Source organism: Zootoca vivipara, chromosome 3 (assembly GCF_965207765.1).
Source record: "Zootoca vivipara chromosome 3, rZooViv2.hap1.1, whole genome shotgun sequence".
NCBI lineage: Eukaryota > Metazoa > Chordata > Lepidosauria > Squamata > Lacertidae > Zootoca > Zootoca vivipara.
Genome location: NC_142586.1, coordinates 65,140,184 through 65,165,017, shown reverse-complemented (window position 1 = coordinate 65,165,017; position 24,834 = coordinate 65,140,184). Strand labels below are relative to the sequence as shown.

At 38.6% G+C, this 24,834-nt stretch overlaps 1 protein-coding gene across 5 annotated transcripts in view; it reads right to left on the bottom strand.

The window, feature by feature from the left end:
- Positions 1 to 24,834, bottom strand: part of SCAF8 (SR-related CTD associated factor 8) — a 64,882-nt gene that overhangs the window by 25,469 nt on the left and 14,579 nt on the right. The window contains exons 6-21 of one of the 5 annotated variants that reach the window (XR_015948996.1): positions 23,735 to 23,865; positions 22,056 to 22,232; positions 20,888 to 20,967; positions 20,127 to 20,241; positions 18,353 to 18,484; positions 17,806 to 17,918; positions 17,490 to 17,683; positions 16,999 to 17,099; positions 15,621 to 15,734; positions 14,867 to 15,023; positions 13,187 to 13,317; positions 10,376 to 10,520; positions 8,688 to 8,741; positions 7,890 to 8,102; positions 5,369 to 7,022; positions 2,910 to 3,019 (exon numbers count right to left, since the gene is read on the bottom strand). Coding sequence is in view for 3 of the 5 variants with exons in the window: in XM_035108674.3 (XP_034964565.3) it covers positions 5,383 to 7,022; positions 7,890 to 8,102; positions 8,688 to 8,741; positions 10,376 to 10,520; positions 13,187 to 13,317; positions 14,867 to 15,023; positions 15,621 to 15,734; positions 16,999 to 17,099; positions 17,490 to 17,683; positions 17,806 to 17,918; positions 18,353 to 18,484; positions 20,127 to 20,241; positions 20,888 to 20,970; positions 22,056 to 22,232; positions 23,735 to 23,865 (3,500 nt within the window). In the remaining 2 variants the exon portion in view is untranslated. Of the gene's footprint in view, positions 1 to 2,909; positions 3,020 to 4,116; positions 7,023 to 7,889; positions 8,103 to 8,687; positions 8,742 to 10,375; positions 10,521 to 13,186; positions 13,318 to 14,866; positions 15,024 to 15,620; positions 15,735 to 16,998; positions 17,100 to 17,489; positions 17,684 to 17,805; positions 17,919 to 18,352; positions 18,485 to 20,126; positions 20,242 to 20,887; positions 20,971 to 22,055; positions 22,233 to 23,734; positions 23,866 to 24,834 lie in introns of those variants that run through there. The other 4 variants (XR_015948995.1, XM_035108674.3, XM_035108672.3 and 1 more) reach the window with 4 other exon arrangements.

Genomic DNA, 24,834 nt, shown 5'->3' with positions numbered 1-24,834 from the left:
ACTTAGTAACTATTTTCCTTTCCTTCCCATCTCCAAGTCTGAAGCACAAGTGTCTTGATTCACACTGACTGGAACCCTGAACAATAGCATTTCAGCTATCAACAGGGATATTGCATGTTTTCTAAAGCTGGTGTCCACCTGTCCTTTCTTAAAACAAAAACCGCAGAGGAAAGATTGACTCTAAATTCTACTAGTGATTTTTAAAATCTCAAACTCTTGAAGAAAAACTATAATTACTGATGAGAAGTTGGTGACATGGTGAGTGAGAATCTGATGATCTAGAGCTTTTATCTGCAGTTTTACTAAACTTTAGCAAAGAGGAAACCCAGGATTTTCGGGAAAAAGAGAGACATCTTGGAGAATGGATCCTCATTGCACCAGTGATCACAGGATACTTTTTCAGGTCCTCAGTGCTCTATGATATCTAAAATCTGCCAAAGCATATTATTTGCCTGCACATCAAAATTAAAATCTGAGCAACTGGATCATATTTAAACTTCTTGTGTGCACTTTCAGGATCGAAAGAGGAACAAGCCTTGGTAATGGGGAAACAAGAAAAGATAGAAAAACGAACCATCTATAGTGCTGGAAAGAAAAAGGTTGTGGTGATAGCAAAGCAAAGGGACATAATAAAGAGCCAAGAAGTTCATATGGAGCACAGTGGGGAGAGACCCACTGTGCAAGCTGAAGTCCTTCTGCTGACTGGACCTATCAGTTGAATCACATTCATTACATTTATAGTAATTATTTCTGAAATTCTATCTATACATATACATTAGCATATGCTAATCCATGCGGGTTTTTTTTTTAATTATTAACAATGCATTAAGTTTCAGAGGGGACCAAGTTTCAGAGGAGGGCTAGGAGACTAACAAAAGGCTCAAACATCCTTTCAATCCTACATGCTTTTCTTCAGGAGGGGAGCAGCAGCCTCCCCAGCCCCCACATTGCCTAGAAATGGCAAACACCCCCACAAGCAATAAGCTTATTTAATACCAGTACTTCTCAAAACCATTTAGAACGGAGGCACCATGTTCTATGCTTCTCTAAGCACATAGCTCCAAAACTGCCCCTTACTGAGAAGCAACCGCCCCTTCTTTCCGAGGTTAAATTTCTTTGAATGTCAAGACTGCAATCCCCACTGAACTCAATGGAGTCAGTTCTGAACAAAGAATGCTATAAGAGTAATAACCAGGAAACAAAGAAAATCAAATTTTATGCTTAAAGAATCTGACAGATGTCTTAAAACAGCTTACATATTTTTAAAAATAAGTCTACTGGCTTACTCACTTGTGATTTGAAACAAGAGGTTTTAGATTAATAATCCAAATACTGTATACGCTTTGTTTAAAGTAGTTCTGATTATGAGGATATATGATTTTACATTAATTATAGGAACTATGCAAAGTGTTACCGTACTGATGACTTACAGGTTTATGAACTGCAACAGAATCAGAACCGTGCCTATGTCTAGAAAATTTATGTATGTTCAAATGTAGTCACTGAATGAAGATCAATTTTAACCAACAGAATTTACTTTCCGGGGATTGTCAATGCATTTTCCTAAGAAACTGCAAAATACTGCATGAACTGTCAGTTGTAATATTCCATGTGTATTCGTGGTCAATATGAGTTAGCTTATTTTAAACAGAATGAAACAACATATTTAATTAAACCTCATGCAGTGCTGTCAAAGTATTGAGTTCTAGGAAAATAATTTTATTGATCAATTAAATTTGCAAAATATTTTCTCTACCTATTTGGGAATCTGGAATATATTTCCTATTACAATATAACACCACATCACAGTCAAAATTAACATGCTAAAAGCCATTATACCATCAGTGAAAGAATACTGCCAGTTGCTTCACTTGACTGTGTCATATTCCTAAAAGAAAGCCCTTAGCAATTTCAACCTAAAATGCAAAGTATCTGCTATGTGTGGGTACAAAATAACAGCAAAATAACAGGGAAGAAAGATCTGTCCAGCAACACTTCCTCAACGTTACTGAACAATCTGAGTGGAAAACTTTAGTTTGCCATTAAAGCTGATGATCTAATTGACAGATTAGTCACTATATAATTCCAGTTACAGGTAGGTAGCCGTGTTGGTCTGAGTCGAAACAAAATAAAAAAATTCCTTCAGTAGCACCTTAAAGACCAACAAAGTTTTAATTTTGGTATGAGCTTTCGTGTGCATGCACATGAAAGCTCATACCAAAATTAAAACTCAGTTGGTCTTTAAGGTGCTACTGAAGGAATTTTTTTATTATATAATTCCACTTACTAAAGCTATTGACTCTAGCTAGCATCACAAAGAACAAAACAGATCATTTCAACTAGAAGAGTCAGAGAGCAGACTTGGATCCCAAGTTTTGAATTTTGTCTTAACAGAATGCTACAGCTCAGACTAATTTAAACATAACTAAAACCTTTGGTGGAAAACATACATATTGTTGAATAATAAAAGGCAGGAGTCTTGTCTTTCTTACTTAGCCTATTCTGATAATAAGCGACAGTACTCAAAAATATACCATTCTGTATGCAATTGTATTAATGTATAGATTCTAATCAGTTAAATACTAATAATACCAGTGTTGCTACATTCATTATTTTAACTGTTAAAGTCTTAAAGACCTGCAGAATTGCCTAACACGGCTCATCACTTAGGCCAAACTTTCTATCCAGAATATACCACTTGACAAACACCCAGACCTATGGAATCTGGATAACACCAGTTCCAGCAAGAATATTTAACAATCTTTCTCCCAAAATACGGAAATGCAAAGACATTCAACCTATTACATTATTCCAGATTTGCACACAAAAACCCTTCAGGATTACATGCAGGATCACACTGGTGTGTCAATAAAAATGACCCAATTCCTTCACTACAACTTGAAAATTACCTTAAAATGTGAAAGTCCAATGAATCTGAATCCATTTTAACAGCCAGACCATCAACAGTCTGGTGCATTTTTAATGTATATCAACAGACAATAGTGTACAGGTTTCCGTTCTGGAATGAAAGATAGAGAACTCAAGTTTCCTAAGCAGCAATGCAACTGTAAATAGGACTGCCCTTCCCAAACAGCAATTACTAAACATCATGGCAACAAAAAGATACCTTCTCTTAATGGCTGTGTTCTAGCTATTCATGAACTCTTTTCAAGTACTGCATTATTTCAACTTCTTAGGGAAATTTCTTAACTTTGTAAGACCTGACAGATAAGCATTGCTTCTCTCTCTCTATATAAATTATTTTCTACATACAATGTTAGTTTATTGCAACACTCTCCATGTTATTATTAAAAGGTGGGATCCAAATAGCATTGCTTTGCTAATAGAAGACATCTGTCAGCCAAATGGAAGACAATTTGTGGTGGTTGCTCTTCCCCCCCCATCAGCCTGCACTGCCTCCCTAGTTTGGTCTAGACTCTAGAGGGTTTCCCAATCTTCTTGAACATACTTTAGGATTATGCAGGAAGGGGGAATTACCTCAAATAGCCTTCCATTCTACTGATAAATGTCAGTGGAGTAATACTGAATTCCACCCATATTCTTTTACCAGGTTGTATTGTGAGAGGATGAATAAGAAATGTAGAAAATAAAGTTTGCTTTTTTTAAAAAGAGAGGACCACATGACAGCATGATGCCAACCTGTATATTTTTTAGCAACTAACAGGTCCTAAAATATTTTCATCTTTTAGTACAAAGAATCACATTTTTGGGGCTGCATTAAATTTTTAGAAACTAGTCTGCTAAAAATATAAACTAGTAGATGGTAGTACCTAATATTTCAGGAGTTCAACAACCAGATACCTGGGATTTTTTTCCCCAGCCTCATCTTACAGACATAAGATGCATAACTAATCAAATGGACATATTAGTGTTAATTACTGGCATGGTAGCATTTTATTAATAGAGTAATCTTATGCATGGCTACTCAGAAGAAAGTTTCACTCCTAGGTAAGCATGTATAGGATTGCTGCCAGGATGATCTGAAGTGGCCAGCTATTTGTTATAAGCTAATATCATTTTGTTTCATTTTGTTCTTAAAGAGGTTCAATTATGTTTTGGGCAACAACCATGGACCAGATATTCACTGCAAGAAGATAATCACAAAGTATTTTAATGCTACCACTTTCTATCCAGAACACTGTAACTATTACAAAAAAGGACAATTCAAACATTTTCTTCAATATTTGCTTCAAACATAACCACACTTTTTTAAAAAACAACAACAACTAAAATCTTACTTTACACCCTCCCTTCAGAGCATATTGGACTCCACCTTCCAAAGCAATCAGAATTTAGAAGATCAAATTTTAATTTGATTTAACTTGTCACATCAGCTTTTATCATCTTCTTGCTATCTAAAGAAGGTGAAAGACAATTTTTCATTTTATAACCTAATTCCATTTCAGTTTTATTTAACTGTCTACATTATTCTGTGAGTGTGTGCACATACACAATCACACACAGAAGCAGTGGTATCTACATACAGTTTTACACAAATATTTACATACATATGTTATACACAAACTAATGCGATTCCATGATTTATTTACTTTTAAGTAGAAAGGCATATGCTTTTGTAGCATACTTAATTGTTGCACTGGTCTTACAAGAGTACTATAAACCTTTTGCAACAATTAGCTAAAGCACAGGTCATTCAGGATTTTATAGATTGTATATAAAAAATACAATACCTAGAATGCTTATCAAACAAATAATGCTTTATTGGCATCTAAAAAAACATTAAAATGTATGTTATTTTTTCAATTTTTTAACCCACTGCAGTACGAGGAACAAATCACAGACACGTACTTTTGAGAAATAAGAGACTATAATGCAGAAATATCAAGAGCACACCATTCTCTGTATTATTTATGCTCCTTTTTTCCTTTTGGCCAAACTGTAGGAACATACAGTATCACACCTCTGCCTATGCTTTAAAATTCTGCAGCAGCCTAAAAACCTGGACAAGATACACCAGCACCTGTTTTCAAGTATAACAATTTCCATGGCCAACCTAATAGCAATATCTAAAAATTTCCATTTCTTCCATAGGAAGTCTTTGTTTGTTTGACAAGCTGTTATTTATCCTTGTGAAGTAAAAGCAAGTGGGGCAAGTTTGCGTTTTGTCAAAAAAAATGAAGAAAGAAAGAAGAAGGAAAGTTTACCTACCATGTTCAAATTAAGAACAATTTTCTATACAGGTCAGTTGTACAGCTATTTAAGTGAAAGATGAACATGAACATTAGATTAACTTAATTCTGGCAGACAAAAGTGAACTACTAAGGTCCAGTCAGCAATTCATCTATTACAGAGAGAGATGACAACTTTACAAAAGGTATCTTTTTACCTACTGAGTGATGATTATGTCCCCTCAGTTTCTGTGCTTTCTACCACTGGTTCACTTTCTAATTCAGCTTCTGTGTCACTCTTCTCTTTTTTTGTGTCACTTGAAGTTGCCAGCTTTTCATAAAGTTCTGGTTCACCCTGTACTTGGGCTGCAGGTGGTTGACTCTCTGTCTCTGCATTTTCACCATTAACTTGGGGCACACTGTCAGTTTTTTGTTGAGAAGTGCCACCTTCAAAAAATTCAAAAGCTCTTGGATGTGGAGGGGGTATCCAGTTGTTCTGTATTCTCTCTCTCCCAAATCTGTTTCCATTAACTTCTCTGCCAAAATTAAAATCTCTGTCATCCCTGTCCCTCTGCCTTTCCCAAGGTCTTCGGCGATCATCAAAGTCTCTGTGAGTGTCCTGTTCAAGTCCCCGGTTCCAAGTTGGGCCACTTCGATTTTCAAATCTGTAGTTAGTTTGACGATACCTTTCTCGGTCTTCCTGGAAGCCTTTAAGACCACCAAATGTAGGAAATGCATGATGCTCTCTTTCATCATAATCTCCTCTTTGTCCCCAGTGCTTATCTGAATTGAAAGCAAAATGGTCTCTCCTACCAAGGCCCTCCATGCCTGGTCTTCCAAAGTTCTCTCTTAAATCTATGTGTGGCCTGGCAAGATGTTCTCTTCCATCTACTGGAGGTCTTCCTAGACTTTCTCTTGGATCTAGTGGTGGCCTTCCAACTGAATCCCTCATATCCACTGAAGAGGTCCGATTAATGTTCTCCCTATTTTCCACTGGAGGAAAGCGATAGTCTCTATCTCCTTCTTGCTGAATGCTGTCATCTCCAAGTGCCAACCTTTTATCTGGATTAGACATGTTATCAACACCTTGTCTACCAGAAGTTCCAAATGGTCTCTCTGTTTTAGTAAACAAATCTCCTGAAAGGAAAGCTCTAGGTGGAGGAAGGGATGGGTCAAGGATTGCTGGAGGAGGAATGCTATGCTGTAGTGGTATTCCAGGCTGCAGGAGAGGAAATCGTGGCCCAGGTGGCTGTGACATTAGTCCTGAGCGGATATCTACTAGAGGCATTCCAGGCAACCTTTGACTAGCAAGAGTTAAATGGGGTACATTTTGAATTCCAGTGGGTGGCTGTAACCCTAAAAGTCCAGAGCCACTTGAAATATTTGGTGGTGGTAATCCTAATAGTCCAGAACTACTTGAGACAATCGGTGGTGGCAATCCCAGAATCCCAGAGTTGCTTGATACAATAGGTGGTTGGAGTGCTGCCAAAAGCCCAGAACTACTTGACACTATAGGTGGCTGGACTCCTGACAAAATTCCAGAGTTACTTGACACTATGGGTGGCTGGAGTCCCATTAGAAGGCTGGAACTGCTTGAGACAGTCATGGGCTGGAGTCCTGCCAGAAGACCAGAGCTGCTTGAGACACTTGGAGGCTGGACACCCGTCAAAAGCCCAGAGTTGTTTGAAGCATTAGGTGGCTGAACTCTTGTCAAATGTCCGGAGCTGCTTGACACACTGGATGGCTGCACAAGCCCAGAACTACTTGAGACACTAGGTGGCTGTATTCCCCCTACAAGCCCCGAACTGGTTGAGACACTTGGTGGTTGCACTCCCCCAATAAGTCCAGAACTGCTTGAAACATCATCTGGAACTGAAAGGCAAATACAAAAATTTAAGTCAGCAGAAAAAGAGAGTACATACTATAAAATAGCTAATTTCTTTTTTTTAATCAGCTACTTGTGTTGCTTGAAATTGTAACAGTTTCATCTCCGAGTTGGAGATGAAACATTTACCAACATTTATCGGTTGCTTTCTGATCTGTTTGAAATCATATTTGTAAAAAGTAAATCCAGCCTCTCAAATTTGGGGACAGACTGAATTAAGCAGGATTTGAAATAATAATAATAAAAATACTCCTCAAATATTTTAACTAGGGTGTCACACAATCAAAATCAAAAGAGGAGATATTTCCCTGTCTACCTAGCCATGTGGGTTGAGATAAAATATAAAAGAATACAGAAAGAGATTTAATTTTTTGGTGCCATTCTTTGTAAAATACCAACATGGAACAACAAATACACATGAATGCTACTGAAAATTAATGAAAGTAACATGTACTCTGATCTTATTGTAGAACACTCCAGAATGTAGGAAACAACAGGAACTATGTTCCATATGAGATAGCATGGAGCTCTAGACATTATGAATCCATCTTTTACTCCGCCAGGGAAAAGATGCAAAACGTTTCTTGGTCTCAGAGAAACACAGTTTTTCAGCAGCTGTATCTGCATCTGTTGCACATTCAAAACCAACATGTCACATAGAAAGCTAAGCTATGTGTGAGTTTTAAAATCAGGGGACATTTAATTATTTGATCAAGTACATCAGTACCTTACAATATGTGGCATTGGCTCCAGTAGTTACTCCAATAGCTACCCCTTTAGAATACCCATGTAGTTGGTAAATGACCACTCTAGTTGTACAAACTTTATGAGTAAAGTTTCACTGGGCTACTTACCAGCTCTATTTTCACTTGATGAAATCTGAAGATCTGCAAGATGGGATCCCTTTTCATCTAAATCTGACTTGTTACTTGACAGAGGAGTAAAAACACTTCCAGCAGATAATGTTGGGGTAGTAAGACTACTAGAAACAGTGCCAACTGGTAGAGCAAGGTTGCTATAATCTTTCATTGACTCTTGAGCAATTGGTAGCGAAGACTGTACAAGAGCTGTAAAACAGAACACACATACAACTTCTTACAATCCTATGCATGCCTACCCACAATGACGTTCTGGTATATTCAATGGGATTTGCTCCCTAGTATAAGTGTTAAAGATTGCAGCTTATGTTGCAGTATCACAGTGAATTCTTTTCACGTTGTATGTGCATATGATGTAATAAAAAAATCTGGTAATCCTAAACTATAGATAGCAATCACTAAATATACTATTTGCAGTATTATCAAGCTATCATTTACAGCAGCAGAAAATGAACACACGTTAACTTTGCCTTCACCTTACAAGCAAACAAATCATTTTAAGAACAGTTTGCTGTCACAGTAGCTATAATAGAGGCTGGCAAGTTTCTCCTGAGCTACAACTATTTCCATTGTTCTGTACAATTAAAAACAATTATATTATGTTCCAATATAAATACACAACACAGTTAATGTTTTTTTTAAAAAAATTCTCATCAGTAGCTCCCTCCAACAAACACACCAAATGTATTTTAAGTTGTCCTCTAAATTTTGGAGTTTGGTGAAAGAGCACTGCCTAACGGGAGACACAAGAAGGAAAGCTATAAACTAACTTACGGGTTGGAACTACCGGCGGTGGAACAGGTGGTGGAACTGGGGGAGGCAAATAACCTAGAAGAAACAAAGAATAATAAATCTGAATAAACAAAACTAGCAAAAGTTTTCTGCATAACTTATTTGTATAGAAGACAGTATTCACTGCATACAGTCGTACCTTGGTTTTCGAAATCTTTGTCTTGAACATTTTGGCTCCCGAACACCACAAACCCGGAAGCGACTGTTCTGGTTTGTGAAGTTTTTTGGGAAGCTGAACGTCCAACATGGCTTCTGATAGAGTGCAGGAAGCTCCTGTAGCCAATCGGAAGCCGCCTCTTGGTTTTCGAACATTTTTGGAAGTTGAACGGACTTCCAGAACGGATTCCGTTTGAGAACCAAAGTACAACTGTATTTGCAAATTGGGGAATCTGCAAGTGCTCAACTGAATTAAAATTATGAGCAAGCAGTATTATATAAACCAATATATTCTGTTTTGCATCTTAACCTTTTGTGTTTAAGATTGCAGTTGAAAGGTTTTATTTTATTTTATTGTTTCATCTTCTTGTAAATTGCTTTGAGATTTTTACAATCAAGTGGTATATAATTTTTTTGAAATAAAATTTAAAAATGAAATAAAGGAATATCATTTAAGCATTGTAAGTTAAAATAAACATAGGCCAGTTAACTCCAATAGCCCATCCTATGGATGTATACTTAGAAGCAAATCCCAAAGGATACAATTAGGTTTACATCCAAGTAAAGGTAAAGGGACCCCTTACCATTAGGTCCAGTCGTGACCGACTATGGGGTTGCGGCGCTCATCTCGCTTTATTGGCCGAGTGAGCCGATGTACAGCTTCCAGGTCATGTGGCCAGCATGACAAAGCTGCTTCTGGCAAACCAGAGCAGCACACAGAAATGCCGTTTACCTTCCCGCTGTAGCGGTACCTATTTATCTACTTGCACTTTGACATGCTTTCGGACTGCTAGGTTGGCAGGAGCTGGGACTGAGCAACAGGAGCTCACCCTGTCACGGCAATTCAAACCACCAACCTTCTGATCGGCAAGCCTAGGCTCAGTGGTTTAACCCACAGCGCCAGCCGCATCCCTCTAGCCCATTCTATGTATGTATACTTAGAAGCAAATACAAAAGGATACAATGAGGTTTACATCCAAGTATGGATCTTTTAATTAGAACAATCTATGTGAATTTATGCATAAATTTATGTCTAAACTAGCTGGACCTGTCACGTGTTGCTGTGGGTTATTTGTGTGATTTCCCCTACCCTGTGCCGATCCATGACGTATCCCTGTGATTCCCCCCCCCCATCCCTGTGAATCCCCCAACTCTGTCCTGATCCATGACCTATTATGCCCCCTCTCTCCCCCCCAGCTTATCCCTGTGACTTCCCCCCTCTCCTCCCCCTAACCCCCCCACTTACCCCTGTGATTTCCCTCCTCTCCTCCGTCCAAACCCCGCCCCCGGTTATCCCTGTGACCTGTTCATTTTGCACACGATCATTCCCCCAATGCGTGTGTTCTGTAAAATTTTGCCCTGTCCCAACCCTGACTCCCCTACCAACGTGTGTTATGTGAAATAACATTTATTCTACCCAAAGGCACGGCCCAGTTGATTCTATACTGTGACCTCTGCGCACGCAATGCCTAAATTTTTATATACAGTATATAAATTATATAAAGGTAACTTACCAGGAGGTGGATGTGAAGGATTGAAGCTTGCTCTCATGAAGGGAGGTGGAGGAATTGGACTATAGCCAGGAGGAGGGACAGACATTGTAACAGGAAATGTTGGTGGTACTAAACTAACTGCTGGCACAGATGGAGCTACAGGAATCTGTTTAGGAGGAAAGGAAAGTATGTCTTCACTATTTACATAATCCCATTATTTTAAGGCTATGCAGGTTTATTGGGAAGTAAGTCCCACTGAATGTAGTGGTACTTCCTCTGGTAAACATGCCTAGTATTGGGATGTTTAAGTAATACTTAGAATCAAAATCTACACAATGACAATAGTAACTATGGTCTTCAAAAATGGGAAGTAAAGGCTGTTAAGCCTGCTCTATCTTGCAGTGTCACTTCTTAATACATTTATTGTACACTGCTCTGATATACTCCACTGAACAGAGTAATCTGGGACTTTGGGTCCCCTACTCTGTCACTTACGGTAACAGCCAACCAGCACTATTGTACTGTATCAATATTGCCTAAAAATCATGTCTGATTAGCTGAATTTCCCCAACATTTTGGAGCATAAGTGAATACAGAAAGTTCTTAACACAAAAAGCTAACCCCAAGGTATTTTGGTTAATTGAAAGAAACAAATGATTAAATAAGAGAAAAAGAGATCCATGAAATAATTAAGCATAAAGCATAAACAATTAAACTCACAAAAACAAACTCCCAGGTTTGAGGAGACCCCGCAGTGAGCAGAGCAGAATCTAGTAACAAACGACTGGCAGGGGATATTGCCTTTTCATCATTAGTGCACAATGAACATTCACAGGAAATCCAATTTTCAAACTCATCCAGAGAGAAAATAGGAACTGGATGTCTAAAAGCAACCACTTATCCTTAGATGTTCAGAGGAGATTCTTGTCACACTTGCCTACCACCTATGTGCTTAGAGTATTAAATGGAGCACCCTCTACTGAAGGATTTCCTCTGGTCCATTTTGTGGTGATTGTTAAGAGGCTGAAATTAAGTGCCCATGCTAATGACTGTGAGTGGGACCTCCACACAGAAAAGGACAATCATCATCTTTCTGCACTGAAAGAATCATCACCTGGATGCTAGGCCTGCTTTCAGTCTTAGGGATGTATTTATTAAATAAATATCTCTTCAGACCATCTTAAACCTGCAGCATATTTTAGGGTGTTATTGGGTTGTTGTTTTTATTTTGATTATATATTTATTGTGGTTTTTATGTTGATCTTTTCTGTGAACTGCCCTGAGACCTCTGGGAATAGGGAAGTATATAAATTCAATCAATCAATAAAATCATCATCATCATCATCATCATCTCTCTCTCTCTCTCTCTCTCTCTCTCTCTCTCTCTCTCCACAGGTTGTGCTTTCCTTCAGATGCACAACCTTTAGACATAAAAATGGTTAAAGGTGGTAGTAAGTGTCACTTTACATTGCATAGATAATAAAAGATACTCATAATTATGGAGTACTAATAATTGGGTGTTTCTTCAACTCACATGGGAAAGTGAGCATGCAGGGAGAGAGATTTACTGTAAATCAGGGGTGGCAAAATGCTGGTCCATGAGCCTAATCTGGTCCACCAAGCCTATTCTGGCAGCCCTCTAGCCCCTGATCACACAGCAGCTCTAAACAAAGCCACTCTTCTCACCATCAGTGAACAGATAGGAATGCTCCAGAAACAAGAAGAAGCACAATGATGTGATCGATGTTACCTGGGTACACAGCAAGTTCAGGAAACATTGGAGGAGACTGTTATACACTTTCCTGTTTCTGGAGCACTCTGATCTCCCCATTGGTGATGAAGACAAGGGGTTTTATTCTGTGCCATCAAAGCTAGAATGATTTTGATCCTGTTCATCCTTGGGGAATGTGTGTTGAGTTGGAGGTGAGTTAATTCTGACTTTTAAATTATAATGGAAGATGGGGGTGGTGTAATGTCCACTGTCTCTATTTGGGGGGCTTACTCTACTGTCATCCCCTGGCAGCAGGTCATTCCCCACTGCTGCTGGGGAGATTGGGAGCCCTCGTCCTTTGCCAGACTGGCTATATCAGTGGTCCCTTACTAGCTGAGTGCTCTCTTAAGCAGGCATCCCCAAACTTTGGCCCTCCAGATGTTTTGGACTACAATTCCCATCATTCCTGACCACTGATCCTCTTAGCTAGGGATCATGGGAGTTGTAGGCCAAAACACCTGGAGGGCCGCAGTTTGGGGATGCCTGCTCTTGAGGGCTGGACCTGTAGTCTATCTGTTTTAGCATATATCCCCTTCCTCCTGCAGTTGGCAGCCCTTCAGCTTATTGGATAGCAATCTTCCTGGACAACTTGCTTTCAGACCGATGGGCATAGCCAAGGGGATGCGGTTGGGAGGAGCTGCTGCCCCAATCAAGAAAATAAATAAAAATGCTTAACTGACCAATCGTGTCACAGATAGCTCAGTTGTGCCCCCCAACATAACGCCTGACTATGCCCATGCCAAGACTCCATAAGAGAAGTATCAATTCTTCACTTTCTTCTTTTCAAATGGTGTGGGGGATGAGGGGGACTTCTCTTACAAACTGCAAGGGGGCAGAAACCTTAAGAATAGCCTCTGCTAAAAGGGAAAGCAAAAACTGCCTGGCTTTGCAGGCTGCAGAAGTCAGGCTTCTGTGCTAGATGGCAGAAATAATTGAGAAGGGTAGAGTAAAAACTTTTGAAACCAGAACATTTCAAGTCCTGCTTACTGACACAGAAGATAACCCATTCCATGTCCAACTACCTTGAGAAAAGCAAAGACAGAATTGAGTCCAATTCTAACCTGTAACATAGTGACAGACTGTGTGAAAGTTTCTGTTTGGGTTGTTACGGCTGTGGTCTTGTCAACTGTTGTAGTCTGGGTTGTTTGCACCGGCTCTTTCGTGGTCTCTGAGCTTCTTGCAGTTTCCCATTCTTAAGAAAAGAAACGATATAAGATTTAATTATGTTTCAATAAAGAAAGAAAAGGACGATTGGTCTTACCTGAATAGTAGGTTTATTAGGTGGATGATGTAGTATTCAGACTGGGCTGTTCCTCTTGTATGAGACTCAGACAGGAGCAAATAATTGTGTGAGGTAGACCGCTTCCCAGTTTTTCAGACTCGCCAAGCAGGAGCATGGTCACAAAAATCTAAAACTAAATTAAATACAAGTGCCTACCTCCCCCCGGCTAACACGTGAACAAGAACAAGAGTAAAGAAAATTAACTCCCCATAATAAAATTCAGACATATATAGCATCCACCTCTTGATAATGTAATGCAAAAGAAATAATAATGTCATATAATGAATAAGAAACTGTTAAGGAAGCAGTACGTGGTTGCTGCAACAGGTAGCCAGCGCTGCAAAAATCATTGAGGAAAATGGCAGTCCAACAGCAATGGCCAGCAACAGGAAATAAAGACCAAAAGTAAATAATTAATTTGAAACAGAAGTAAAACACTGAACATAGAATAGTGAAAGACATTTAGCAGGGAGACAGGTTTTTTTTGGGGGGGGGGGGTTACCTTAACAGAGGAGAGGACAAATCAAAGGGCTGACAGCAAACAGTAACAAAGACAGGACAAAGTATCAGACAAACAGTTTAAGAAGAGCAAGATTACAAAGTAACTAAGAATAACAAAGGAAGGAGTTACAGAGGGCTCAGCTGAATAACAGCCAACAAAACAGTGGTCTGTCTCCCACAATTCTTTGCTCCTGCCTGAGTCTCATGCAAGAGGAACAGCCCGATCCGAACACTTCATCGTCCACCATAACAAATAGAAAATACTAAAACATTTTCAGAATACTTTCCATGAAACCTAAATCTTTTTAATGACTGGAGAGTAAGGAGATATGCTCAGAAAAACTGCCTGGTCAGAGCCAATTCATGCAAACTTTTATGCACAGCTAGATGTGAACTACTGTACTAATCTTGCTCTTTGAATCTACAGTGAAGGCAGTTAACAATTTGTGCCTGATAGTTTTAGAAACTCTTATATCAACAGTTTGTTGAAAACCATTGACTAGAGGTTTTTTTTGTTATACCATCCTTAGAAGATCTAATATGGACAAGTTTTAGAGCACAACCCTACATGTTTACTCAGAAGTAAATACAAGTGTGCCCTATGGAACTGACTCCTTGGTGAATTGGTTTAGTATTGTCAATCAATCCTAAAGAAGCTTGCTCAGTAAGTCCTACTGAGCTGAATGGGAGTTACTGCCAAAGAAGGGTATAGAGGACTGCAGTCTTAGTCTGGCAATCATCCTAGTGCAGGATAGAAATTTTCTAGTGACTTTAGAAACTGGACACTTATGATTCAGTCTGACTGCCAACTGCTAGCTGACCTCTTAATTAGTCTGATAACAAAACACCTGTCATTATCATTCTAATGGGCACATTAAGTATATTGGAAACACATTTTTCTATAACAAAAGATGAAAATAAATTTGTAATTACAAGGCACTCTATAAACCATTCTTACCACTATTTACTGTTTCCTGGTCAATCATGCCTCCTTCTGCAAAGCCATCTAAATCATCCAATTTAACTTTTTCCCAAGGTATATATGAAACTCCAACATCTGCATCCCAAAACTGTTTGTATTCAGTTTTCACACCTTTGTTTAAAGCCCATGCAATCTGAAAATAGAATACAATTCAATAGTTTTGGAAATAAATTACAACCAACATTTCTACCAGGCTTTTGATCTCCTTTCAAACATACTAACCAACAGTCCTAATACATTGTTCATAAGACGGAAGAACTCACTATGCAAAAGCCTTCAAGATATCCAAATTAAAGGGAATTCCTTCACCATCATGCACCTTAATTACTTTCCTCTCCCGAGTTATACTTTCTACAACTTTATGATCAAGTTATTTAGCACAGACCAAATTCTTTGAGCCTTTTGTCCTCTACAAAAATTGTGTTGTACTTGCTTGAAGTTCTTCCCCTATACCAATCCCCCCAAATGATGCTCTAATGTAGATACTGTTACCACCAGCCATAAAGTTATATTCACTGGTGTTCTTGTTGATTTCCCATTTTGAAATATTCCACTTTTAATTCTAGTCACTGTCTTGACAAGAAAATTATTCTACAAAGTTATCGAGAAATTCCTATTTTTTCTTAGTAACTATAGGTATTACCAACCATGAAATGTTATATTCTTCATTGTATATGAAAGCAAGCAATTACTATAATTTATCTTGAAGATGAATAATATGAAGATGTACCTTAATCATTTTAGATCCAATCTTGTAGGATCCAGAGCTTAGTTTCTGAAGAGCACGATAGGCATCTTGTCTATGGACCATACAGACATACGCACAGCCCCTGGGAGGGATCATCTATAAGCAAGAGTCAAGTAATATTAAAGTGTAAGCTAATGGCTAGGAATCAGGAATGATCATCATGGTGGGGCAGTGCTATCCTCTCAACTCTGGTGTTGTTGCCACAAAACTGACCTTACCACTGCCCTGCCCCAGTACACAGCAGTGACACCAAGTGTCAAGGTGACTCCACAACACTGTTTCAGCTGTGATCCAGTCTCCACCACCACCACATACACACACTTTATGACAGTTTCCTGTCCTTCAACACCCACTAGGCCATTCTGGAGGGTCAACCAGGACTTTGAGTGACGTTTCAAGAACCACAATGAGCTGCAGAAGCAATGGAGAGGCAGGCAAACCTGCCTTGTTGTGTAAGCAGAATTCCATTTAAATTCCTCTAGAACTAGCTGGAAGTACAGCTACCTCTATGTAAAAAGGTAAAGGGACCCCTGACAATTAAGTCCAGTTGCGAATGACTCTGGGGTTGTGATGCTCATCTCGCTTTAAAGGCCGAGGGAGCCGGTGTTTGTCCACTTCTGCAGACAGTTTTTGTGGGTCAAGTGGCCAGCATGATTAAGCCACTTCTGGCGAAACCAGAGCAATGCACAGAAATGGCATTTACCTTCCCGCCAGAGCAGTACCTATTCATCTACTTTCACTGTGTGCTTTCAAACTGCTAGGTTAGGAGAAGCTGGCACCAAACAATGGGAGCTCACCTCATCACGGGGATTCAAACCGCCGACCTTTTGATCGGCAAGCCCAAGCGGCACAATGGTTTAACCCACAGCACCACTCACATCCCTTACCTCTATGTAAAGGTAAAGGTACCCCTGACCATTAGGTCCAGTCGTGGATGACTCTGGGGTTGCGGCACTCATCTCGCTCTATAGGCCGAGGGAGCTGGTGTTTGTCCACATACAGCTTCCGGGTCATATGGTCAGCATGACTAAGCCGCTTCTGGCGAACCAGAGTAGTGCACGGAAACGCCGTTTACCTTCCCACTGGAGCGGTATCTATTTATCTATTTGCACTTGACGTGCTTTTGAACTGCTAGGTTGGCAGGAGCTGGGACTGAACAAAGGGCGCTCACCCCGTCGCAGGGATTAGAACTGCCGACCTTCTGATCGGCAAGCCCTAGGCTCTGTGGGTTAGACCACAGCGCTACCTGCGTCCCGAGTTACCTCTATGTACTAACCCTTATTTTCTACTAACGAGTACACAACTGTTCAAACAAGATTATGTTATTTTTAAAAAGGCACATGGTGATGATTTCACTTACATTTATAGATTCTATTTGTCCAAATTCTTCAAATAAATTGGTTAAATCTTGCTGCGTGGCTTTCTTGTCCACCTGACCAACCCAAAGTGTAGTACTGCAGACTGTAAAGACAAACATTGCATAAATTAAGTAAGAGTTTGTTGCATATGCTCACTTAAGCTGGAACCTTTTACACAGGCTTTTACCACAGACAAGCTAAAGCAAGTTGGGGCCTTGCACAGGGCGTGTAATGTATCAAACCAATAAATACAATTGTTTAATTTAAGCAGAGAATTCTACTCTTAACTAACCCCTACAATAAAGCATGTAAAATCTCATGCCAAAACTAATATGTACTGTAAACACATTGTATGAAAGTGAATTAGGAAACATTGGGGAAAAATGTCCCAAGAAATCAGTCTCAACCCTCTGCTTCTTTTGAAAGAATGACTAATAACAAATTAAATATTATTTTGTTCTTAGAAACGTTAAACTGGAAGCAGATGACTTACCACTTAGTGTTTTCGACCGTATAGGAGGCAACCCTTTTTTCTGTCGTTCTTTTTCCCTCTCTCTAGCCCTTCTTTCACTTGAGTAGGACCTGGAGGACTTCCTCTTCCTTTCCCTTGATCTAGAGCGTGAACGCTTTCTATGTTTGCGCTTTCTAGAGCCAGATCGTGACCTGGACCTTCTTTTTCTTGGAGACCTGTAAAATAATCAGTTCAATGCTGCTAAGAGAACACTCGTAAGAAAAGCACAAAACTCATTTTGGTTTTTGAAATTTGGGACAAAAAAACCCCTACTATATTAAGAAAATTGCAAAATTACCTTGAGCGGGATCTTGAACGTGTTCTTGATCTTGAAGGAACTACAGGTTTCTTTTCCTCTTGCTCAAATACCTCTTGTTCTACAACTTCTTGACCTTCATCTATGTCCATGTCCTGAATAGAGAAGAAAGAGGGGCTCACACCAAAGTACAGGGAAACAGGCTCACAATAATTTCGCAAAAGCAATCTATATGCACAAAATGGCTTGCATATGAAGGCCTTATTCCTCATTCGGGTTCTAAACGCAGAAAAGAGTGATGTGGGGAAATCCTCACATGCAGAATCTGAGGGTATATGTGATATTCTCTTGTGGCACACATATTCATGAAATTATCACTTCTTTCAGAAAGGATAGCAACTATCTGTTCAATTAATGGGGAAGACTTCTTAGGCCCAGTATCATATCTATAGCATATTGCTGCCCAGGAAGACCCTAACAAAGGCTAGTGCATTCATCCTTTATTTTAAAAAAATTACATTTCTGATCTTGTAAACTGTAACCACAGAGATCACACTTCATAGATGTAAATAGAAACAGCGAATTTCACCTGTTGTTGAACATCCATTGAATTGTCAATATTTGTTTCTACTTCTAAAAACTGCTGGTGGCTGCTGTCTTGTGAAGGTGATGCTGAATGCTCAGAACCAAAATTCCCTTCTTGTGTTTCCTCAGGACTTGCCTGGAAAAAGAAATTATGCAAGGTTAATATTTCCATCTGTTTTACCTGAAACTGTACTGGTTTTGCAGGAGGCATGGTGTACATATGTAGCAGCCCAATTTGGCATAAAACTGTATCATTATTAGAATATTTGTTGGTTTGTTTGTTTTTGCCCAATTATGTGAAAAGACCAAGAGAAGAGCTGTTGCAATTCTAGTGAGGAATCGAAACATTAATATTATGAACTGAGAAAAATATTGTAAGATGAACTTAGAATGCAAAGTTCTGCATTTTAAGGAACTGTTGTATCAAAAATTACATTTATTGTTTATTTATTAAATTTATATACTGCCCTTCATCTGAGGAGGGTTTTACAGGGTGGTTTACATAGACAGATATGTTAGAAGTGTGTTAGATGTCAATGTTTGGTGACATCTAGTGGAAGATCTACTCATGTTTTCTCTTGAAAAATGAAACCAGTATTGAAGAAAACCAATACAGTGGTACTTCTACTTACGAATAACTCTACTTACGAATGTTTCTACTTATGAATGGAGCTCTGTCCGCCATCTTGGATGCGGTTTTAAATAGGATTTTTTCTACTTACGAATTTTTTCTCCCATTGCATTCCTATGGGATTCAACTTACAATTTTTTTCTACTTACAAATGTGCATTTGGAACGCATTAAATTCATAAGTAGAGGTACCACTGTATTAAACTAATTCTCAACATTACTACTCTGTTCAGCTGTATATGATTTTTAATTCATCCATCTCAAAGTTTGCCAACACCTTTTCACTATGCAAACCCATTTAATGACTATTTATAACTAGACCGTCGTGAGATAGGTTAGTTTTACCCTACTGATAATGTGTTGTTGCGATCGTAATCCTGCTCAGTATGAGAGGAACTGCAGGTTCAGACCTTTGGTGTATGTGCTTAGCTGAGGAGCCAATTGGGCGAAGCTACCATCTGTGGCATTATGACTGAACACATCTAAGTCAGAATCCCCCCTAAACATATTTATAACTATTATCTAATTCCCACTTTATTGGTGTTTCTGCTATCAGAATATTTTCATCAAAACAATCCATTTTCTTTCAAATCCTTTCCTAGTCTCTCAGTTCAGATACTCTTTGTACAAGTCCTTTGCAAAACTATGTAAAATATATACAAAGTAGGGCGGCTATGCTCCAAATTCACACAGTTATGAAGGGATGTTAACTACCAGTATTATTATGACACTAGAAAAAAGGCCTAAATTATGAAAGCCTTTCTTCATAACCTTCTGACACCCCACTTGACTAGCCTGAACCTTGGACTTGAAAGCTGCTTAAAGAGAATGTTATTGAGATATTGCTACATACTCCAGTTTGCGTTTAAGCCACTTTCACCAAACCCCCGTCCCCAAGCACTTTCTGATCTCAGGGAAGTGCTTCTTGGTGGCAACTGATCAGAGGAAATCACTTCAAAACAAACACACACAGTTGCATGTGTGCCTCTTTGTACTGCTGCCTTCACTATGTGAAAAACATTAAAAGCAAGTTATAATGCTTTTATGATTTTATGATAAAGAACATTAAAGTAAAACTCACTTTTGCTAACTAGAAACATAATACTAAAAAGATGACCACCTATTGTCCAAAGAACAAAATGTTATACCTTTGGAGGTTGCTGCTCCATAAGCTGCTGGCGGAGATGTTCTAGGTTTTGTTGCTGTAACTGTTCAGCTAGTTGGTGAAAAAGTGAGTTGTTCACAGATTCAGACACAAGAGGCCTAAAACACACAATCAGAACAGTCAATCAACTTCTTACTAAGTAATAATAATGTAATAATAATAATACAAAAACAAGTTCGGTAATAGGGCTGTGCGATAAATCGCTATATCGTTGAAATAACATTGTGATAAGTGCTTCAACAAGGCAATATACTGGTGAACAAAAGGTGGAGACTTGACAGCTTCCCAGGAGGTAGCTCAGTTGAACCTATACTTTACAGATACTTTGCAGATTATCTGCAGGCACCTGGTCTCCTGCTTTGTTTGCTCTCTCACCTTTACGAAATGATAAGCCCTCACACAAACCAGCACTCTTTCAACTTCATGGTATCTTTCCACTTAGAGCTCAGCTCTATTATTCAGAGCCTGCTAACAATCCAAGAGGGACAGCCTCTGTGGTTTACTTCAATATAAAATAGGTACATTCATATAAAGTGGTTTAGAAGTGCTTTTAATTAAATACTGCTTTTAGATTATCACTTATTAGCTTAATAGGCCCATATAGAAATGAGCATTCTGTCTATACATGCAGCCCCTCCGCTTTGCAAGCAAGCAAGCAAAGCAACCAACCAACCAACCAACCAACCAGGAAGTCTACTTTTCACACTATTTCCACTTGGTATATAAAATGAGGTGAAGTCTTACAGTTGGGAAGTTGGAGTTTCTTTTTTAGGTTCTTCATTAATGTCAGCTTCTTCACCAAAATCGCTAAACCTATCCATCAGCTTCTAGGAGAAAACAAACAATGCATTAGAAATGCACTATATCCACAAACTATTCAAGATGGCATGTTAAAAGGAAGGCAACACTAGCTTTACCTGTTTATTTTTGGCCTGTTGAAAATGTACATTTTCATATGTCTGTATATATGTTACTTACTTGGCATATGAAAATGGTAATACAGATAACCCCTAAATAGCATGAGACTAATGAATACAACTTAGTTCTTTGTATGGTTACATCTTATGCCTGGGTTAAATGTGATGTTTGAGATGCTAGAAAGAACAAGCACACCTCAAACAAATGCAGCCAGTCCCCCATTTAAATTGGGTTACTTATACATACGTATAAAACCAGTGGTATATTTAATTTAGGTTACCTTACTGAATCAGGAATCTGTGTCCCAGGTTTATGCTGGTGTACTGACACATAAGCAACCATCAACCAATTTAAAGCTGGTACCAGCAGCATAGAATTATGTACGGGTAAGCTGTTTCATATGGCTAGGTCAAGGTTTAGACCAGTCAGCATAAAATAGCCTACTGCATTCATAAGCAAGTTCCTGGGATTGCAAAGAAAGAAACTCAACTGTCTGTTACCTTAAAAAAGTAGATTTGATGAAAAACTAGTTCAGTGATCCAGCATCCAGGTCTGTGCATGCAATTCCCAACACTGGGTCAATAATTGCATATTAAAGCACCAGACAAGGTGTGAATATGGATCATCTGGTTGCAGGTATAGGGAACTTTATCCAGATACCCCCACCATCCCCATATCAGGAAGGGGCTTGGATTCAGGCTCATCTCTCTTTCAATCTAGGTGACATTTTGACCCTTCGATTTGTTCAACCTATTTCTAGATCAGGGCCAGTATCGCTGAAAGAAGATGAAAGATTCAGCATATCACTTCTAAAATATTTTTAAGAAACGGACATATTTTAATTAAAAAAAATTCTATTAACATCAAGAGATTTAGAAGATATTAAAAATCTATTTTGAAAACAAAGCAAAAGGGAAACAAGGAAACAAAATCATTGGAAATGTATTCTTCAAATTCTAGCAACCTTTCTCAAACTTGGTAGATCAACTTCTACCTTGTTAAAGGAGACACTCTGTTCTAGTGGGTTAAGTGTATTGGCAGCAGCGGCAGCAGCTGTAAGTTGTGCAGTGAGGGCTTGTAACTGAACGACAAGACCTGCATCCAGTGCTTGAAGTAATGATGGCTGTGGTTTCTGTTGTTGCATTTGCAGTGTCTGTATTAGTTGTTGAAGCTGGAATGAGAGGAAGAGGAGAGAAATGACATTTTTGCTAGTGTTATGTACACATTGATAAAATAAGCATATATTTTGACTTGGAAAATCAAGTTTCATTCATGTCCAGCTATTCTTAAAATGTGCTTTGATAGACAAGGGATGCACCAAAATAAAACAAAGCCCATTTATATATGCATTATTATTTATTGTATTTGCTTATATTTTATACATAACATTCAACTCGTTCAAACAATTTTCAGAAAACCTTAACTGCTTCCAGAGAAATGCTGAAAGAAAAAAGATGGATATCAGGGCTCTGCACCCAGTCTGGCCAAATCCCGAGAGCTGATTTAGGCTGATGTGTAATCCTGTCCAGATCAGGCTGAAGCAGTTACAAATCACCACAGGCAGGATAAGATTGTCTCAATCAATTTGTACAGATTTGTACACACTCTCAAAAAGCGTGTCTCTGAAACACTGCAATTATTAATTACAACACCATAGAATTATGAATTACACCATACATGCTGTGGTGGTGAAAGGAGAAACAGAGGAGCTGAACTATGCTTCATGAGAGCTGCAGGGTATGCCTAGAATACTATTACCCCACCCAACACTCTTCAATCACTGTGTGTGTCTGTGAAAGTTTTAAATGCATAACTCTTTTGTAGGTTCTGTTTCTTTAAAAGTGTTTGGGGGCACAGGGTGGCATTCATTCAGTTTGTGCTTATTTTCTATCCTTTCACAATCAATGCCAGTTCCCTCATTAAAACAAAAACAAAATTTCATTACCTGTCTTATTTTTTATTTTAGTCTCTTCTCGTAGGTAACAATTATCACCACCATTATTAATTAATTACACATTATTATCAGCCAGCCAGCCAAACATTGTGGGCATAGTCTACTTAACTTAGCATTATCATTATTATCAATATAGGGCAAACATAGGAGCACAAAAATTGACATAACTGACATAATTGACCACTCACTGTTTTTTATTGAAAAATTATTTGCTTTTTTTAAAATAAAAAATGTAAACCTTAAAAATGACTAACATGAAAACCCCTGGAGATAGCCACATAACATTTTACAGAGTTAAACTCCTCTATAGGGGCTACCAAATCTCCATATTTCATATTCCTATGTTAAAAAAGAGTAAGAAAAGTTACAACTGTTCTTGTTTTGCAATGCAAAGGAATTTCTAGAGATTTCCCTAAAATCCTGGTCCAGTTAGACCAGGTCCAAGCCATATTTACAAATCATAAAACACAAATCAAATCAGGGTGAGATATCTCATGCATGACTCTTTTGGAAACATGCTGACATTTATATACAAGGGTACCTATCATGCTGGCATTCAGTATCACATCCAATACCATTATTTGACAAATAGAGAATAAATTAAAATAGGGGGGGAGGAAATACTCTTGGACCTTTCATGGCCAATTTAAACTATACAATAAGTAAGGTAGTTAATTACCCAATTCTGTGATTTTGTTTTAAAGCTGACCACACTTTACCTGTTGGCCTTGTGGACTCTGCAAGATCTGTGCTACAGCAGTAAGAGTATCTGTGTTAGTTATCTGAGACACCCAAGGATCAGGTAAACTTTGGACCACATTGGCTGGTGTAGCAGGTGTCACAGGCGTTCCTGCAATCAAGGGGAAAGGCAGGAAGCATGTAATAAAAAGTATGTAAAGAGAATGAATGGGGAAGGGAGAAGACATACAAGAGCCAGGGGTTGTTCTTTTTTAGCCTAGGCTGTGCATCTATATGTAAAAGAATACTGTAGCTGCAAATTGCAAAAATACAAACCAACCAAAATTCTCTCTCTCTCTCTCTCTCTCTCTCTGAACATAGCTTCAGCAAACCATGTGAAAGTCAGGCCTCCCCAACAATTAACTTATTCTGATTTTCAAGTTTTAGCACATTTTCAGTTTTATTTTATTGGGTCTCCTGAGATGACTGTGATTAAGTGGTATACAAACTGTTAAATTAAAAATAAAATAAAAATTAATGGAACTACCTAGGATGACAACTTGTACTTGACCCATATGATAATCCTACAGGCAAGGACTAAGAGCAGCACAAAGTAACACTATTTCTTGAACAATGCACACAAAAATACACCAGTTGAAAACCATCAGACAGAAAGGGCATCTCATCTTTATCAACCATCCAAATTTGAAGCAAAAAGAACTTAGTTAGCACCATCACTTCATATCCCTATATGAAAGCCTTGGATATGTTTACACACATCCCTCCTCTCTAAATACCACCCAGAGTTCAAGATCAAATTTCAGCAAAGAACAAAAAATATGGCCTGAGGAGGTATGGTCAGAACATTTGGCCCCTGGACCTGAGGTTCTCCACCCTTACATTAACTAGATATAATTTGATTCAAATCCTTTTAAGAAGAGCTATTGTATAAGGGTCCTTACTAAATAAACTTCTTTTCCTTATCAACTAACTACAATTTATCACAGTAGTACCTCAAAGAACAAGATACAGTACTTGGATTAAAATATCAAAAGACTGGACTGTATATGAAGTTCATCATTCCTACAGACATAAAACAGGCAGGTGTAATATATCAGCCTTTGCCAAATTAAAACCATGA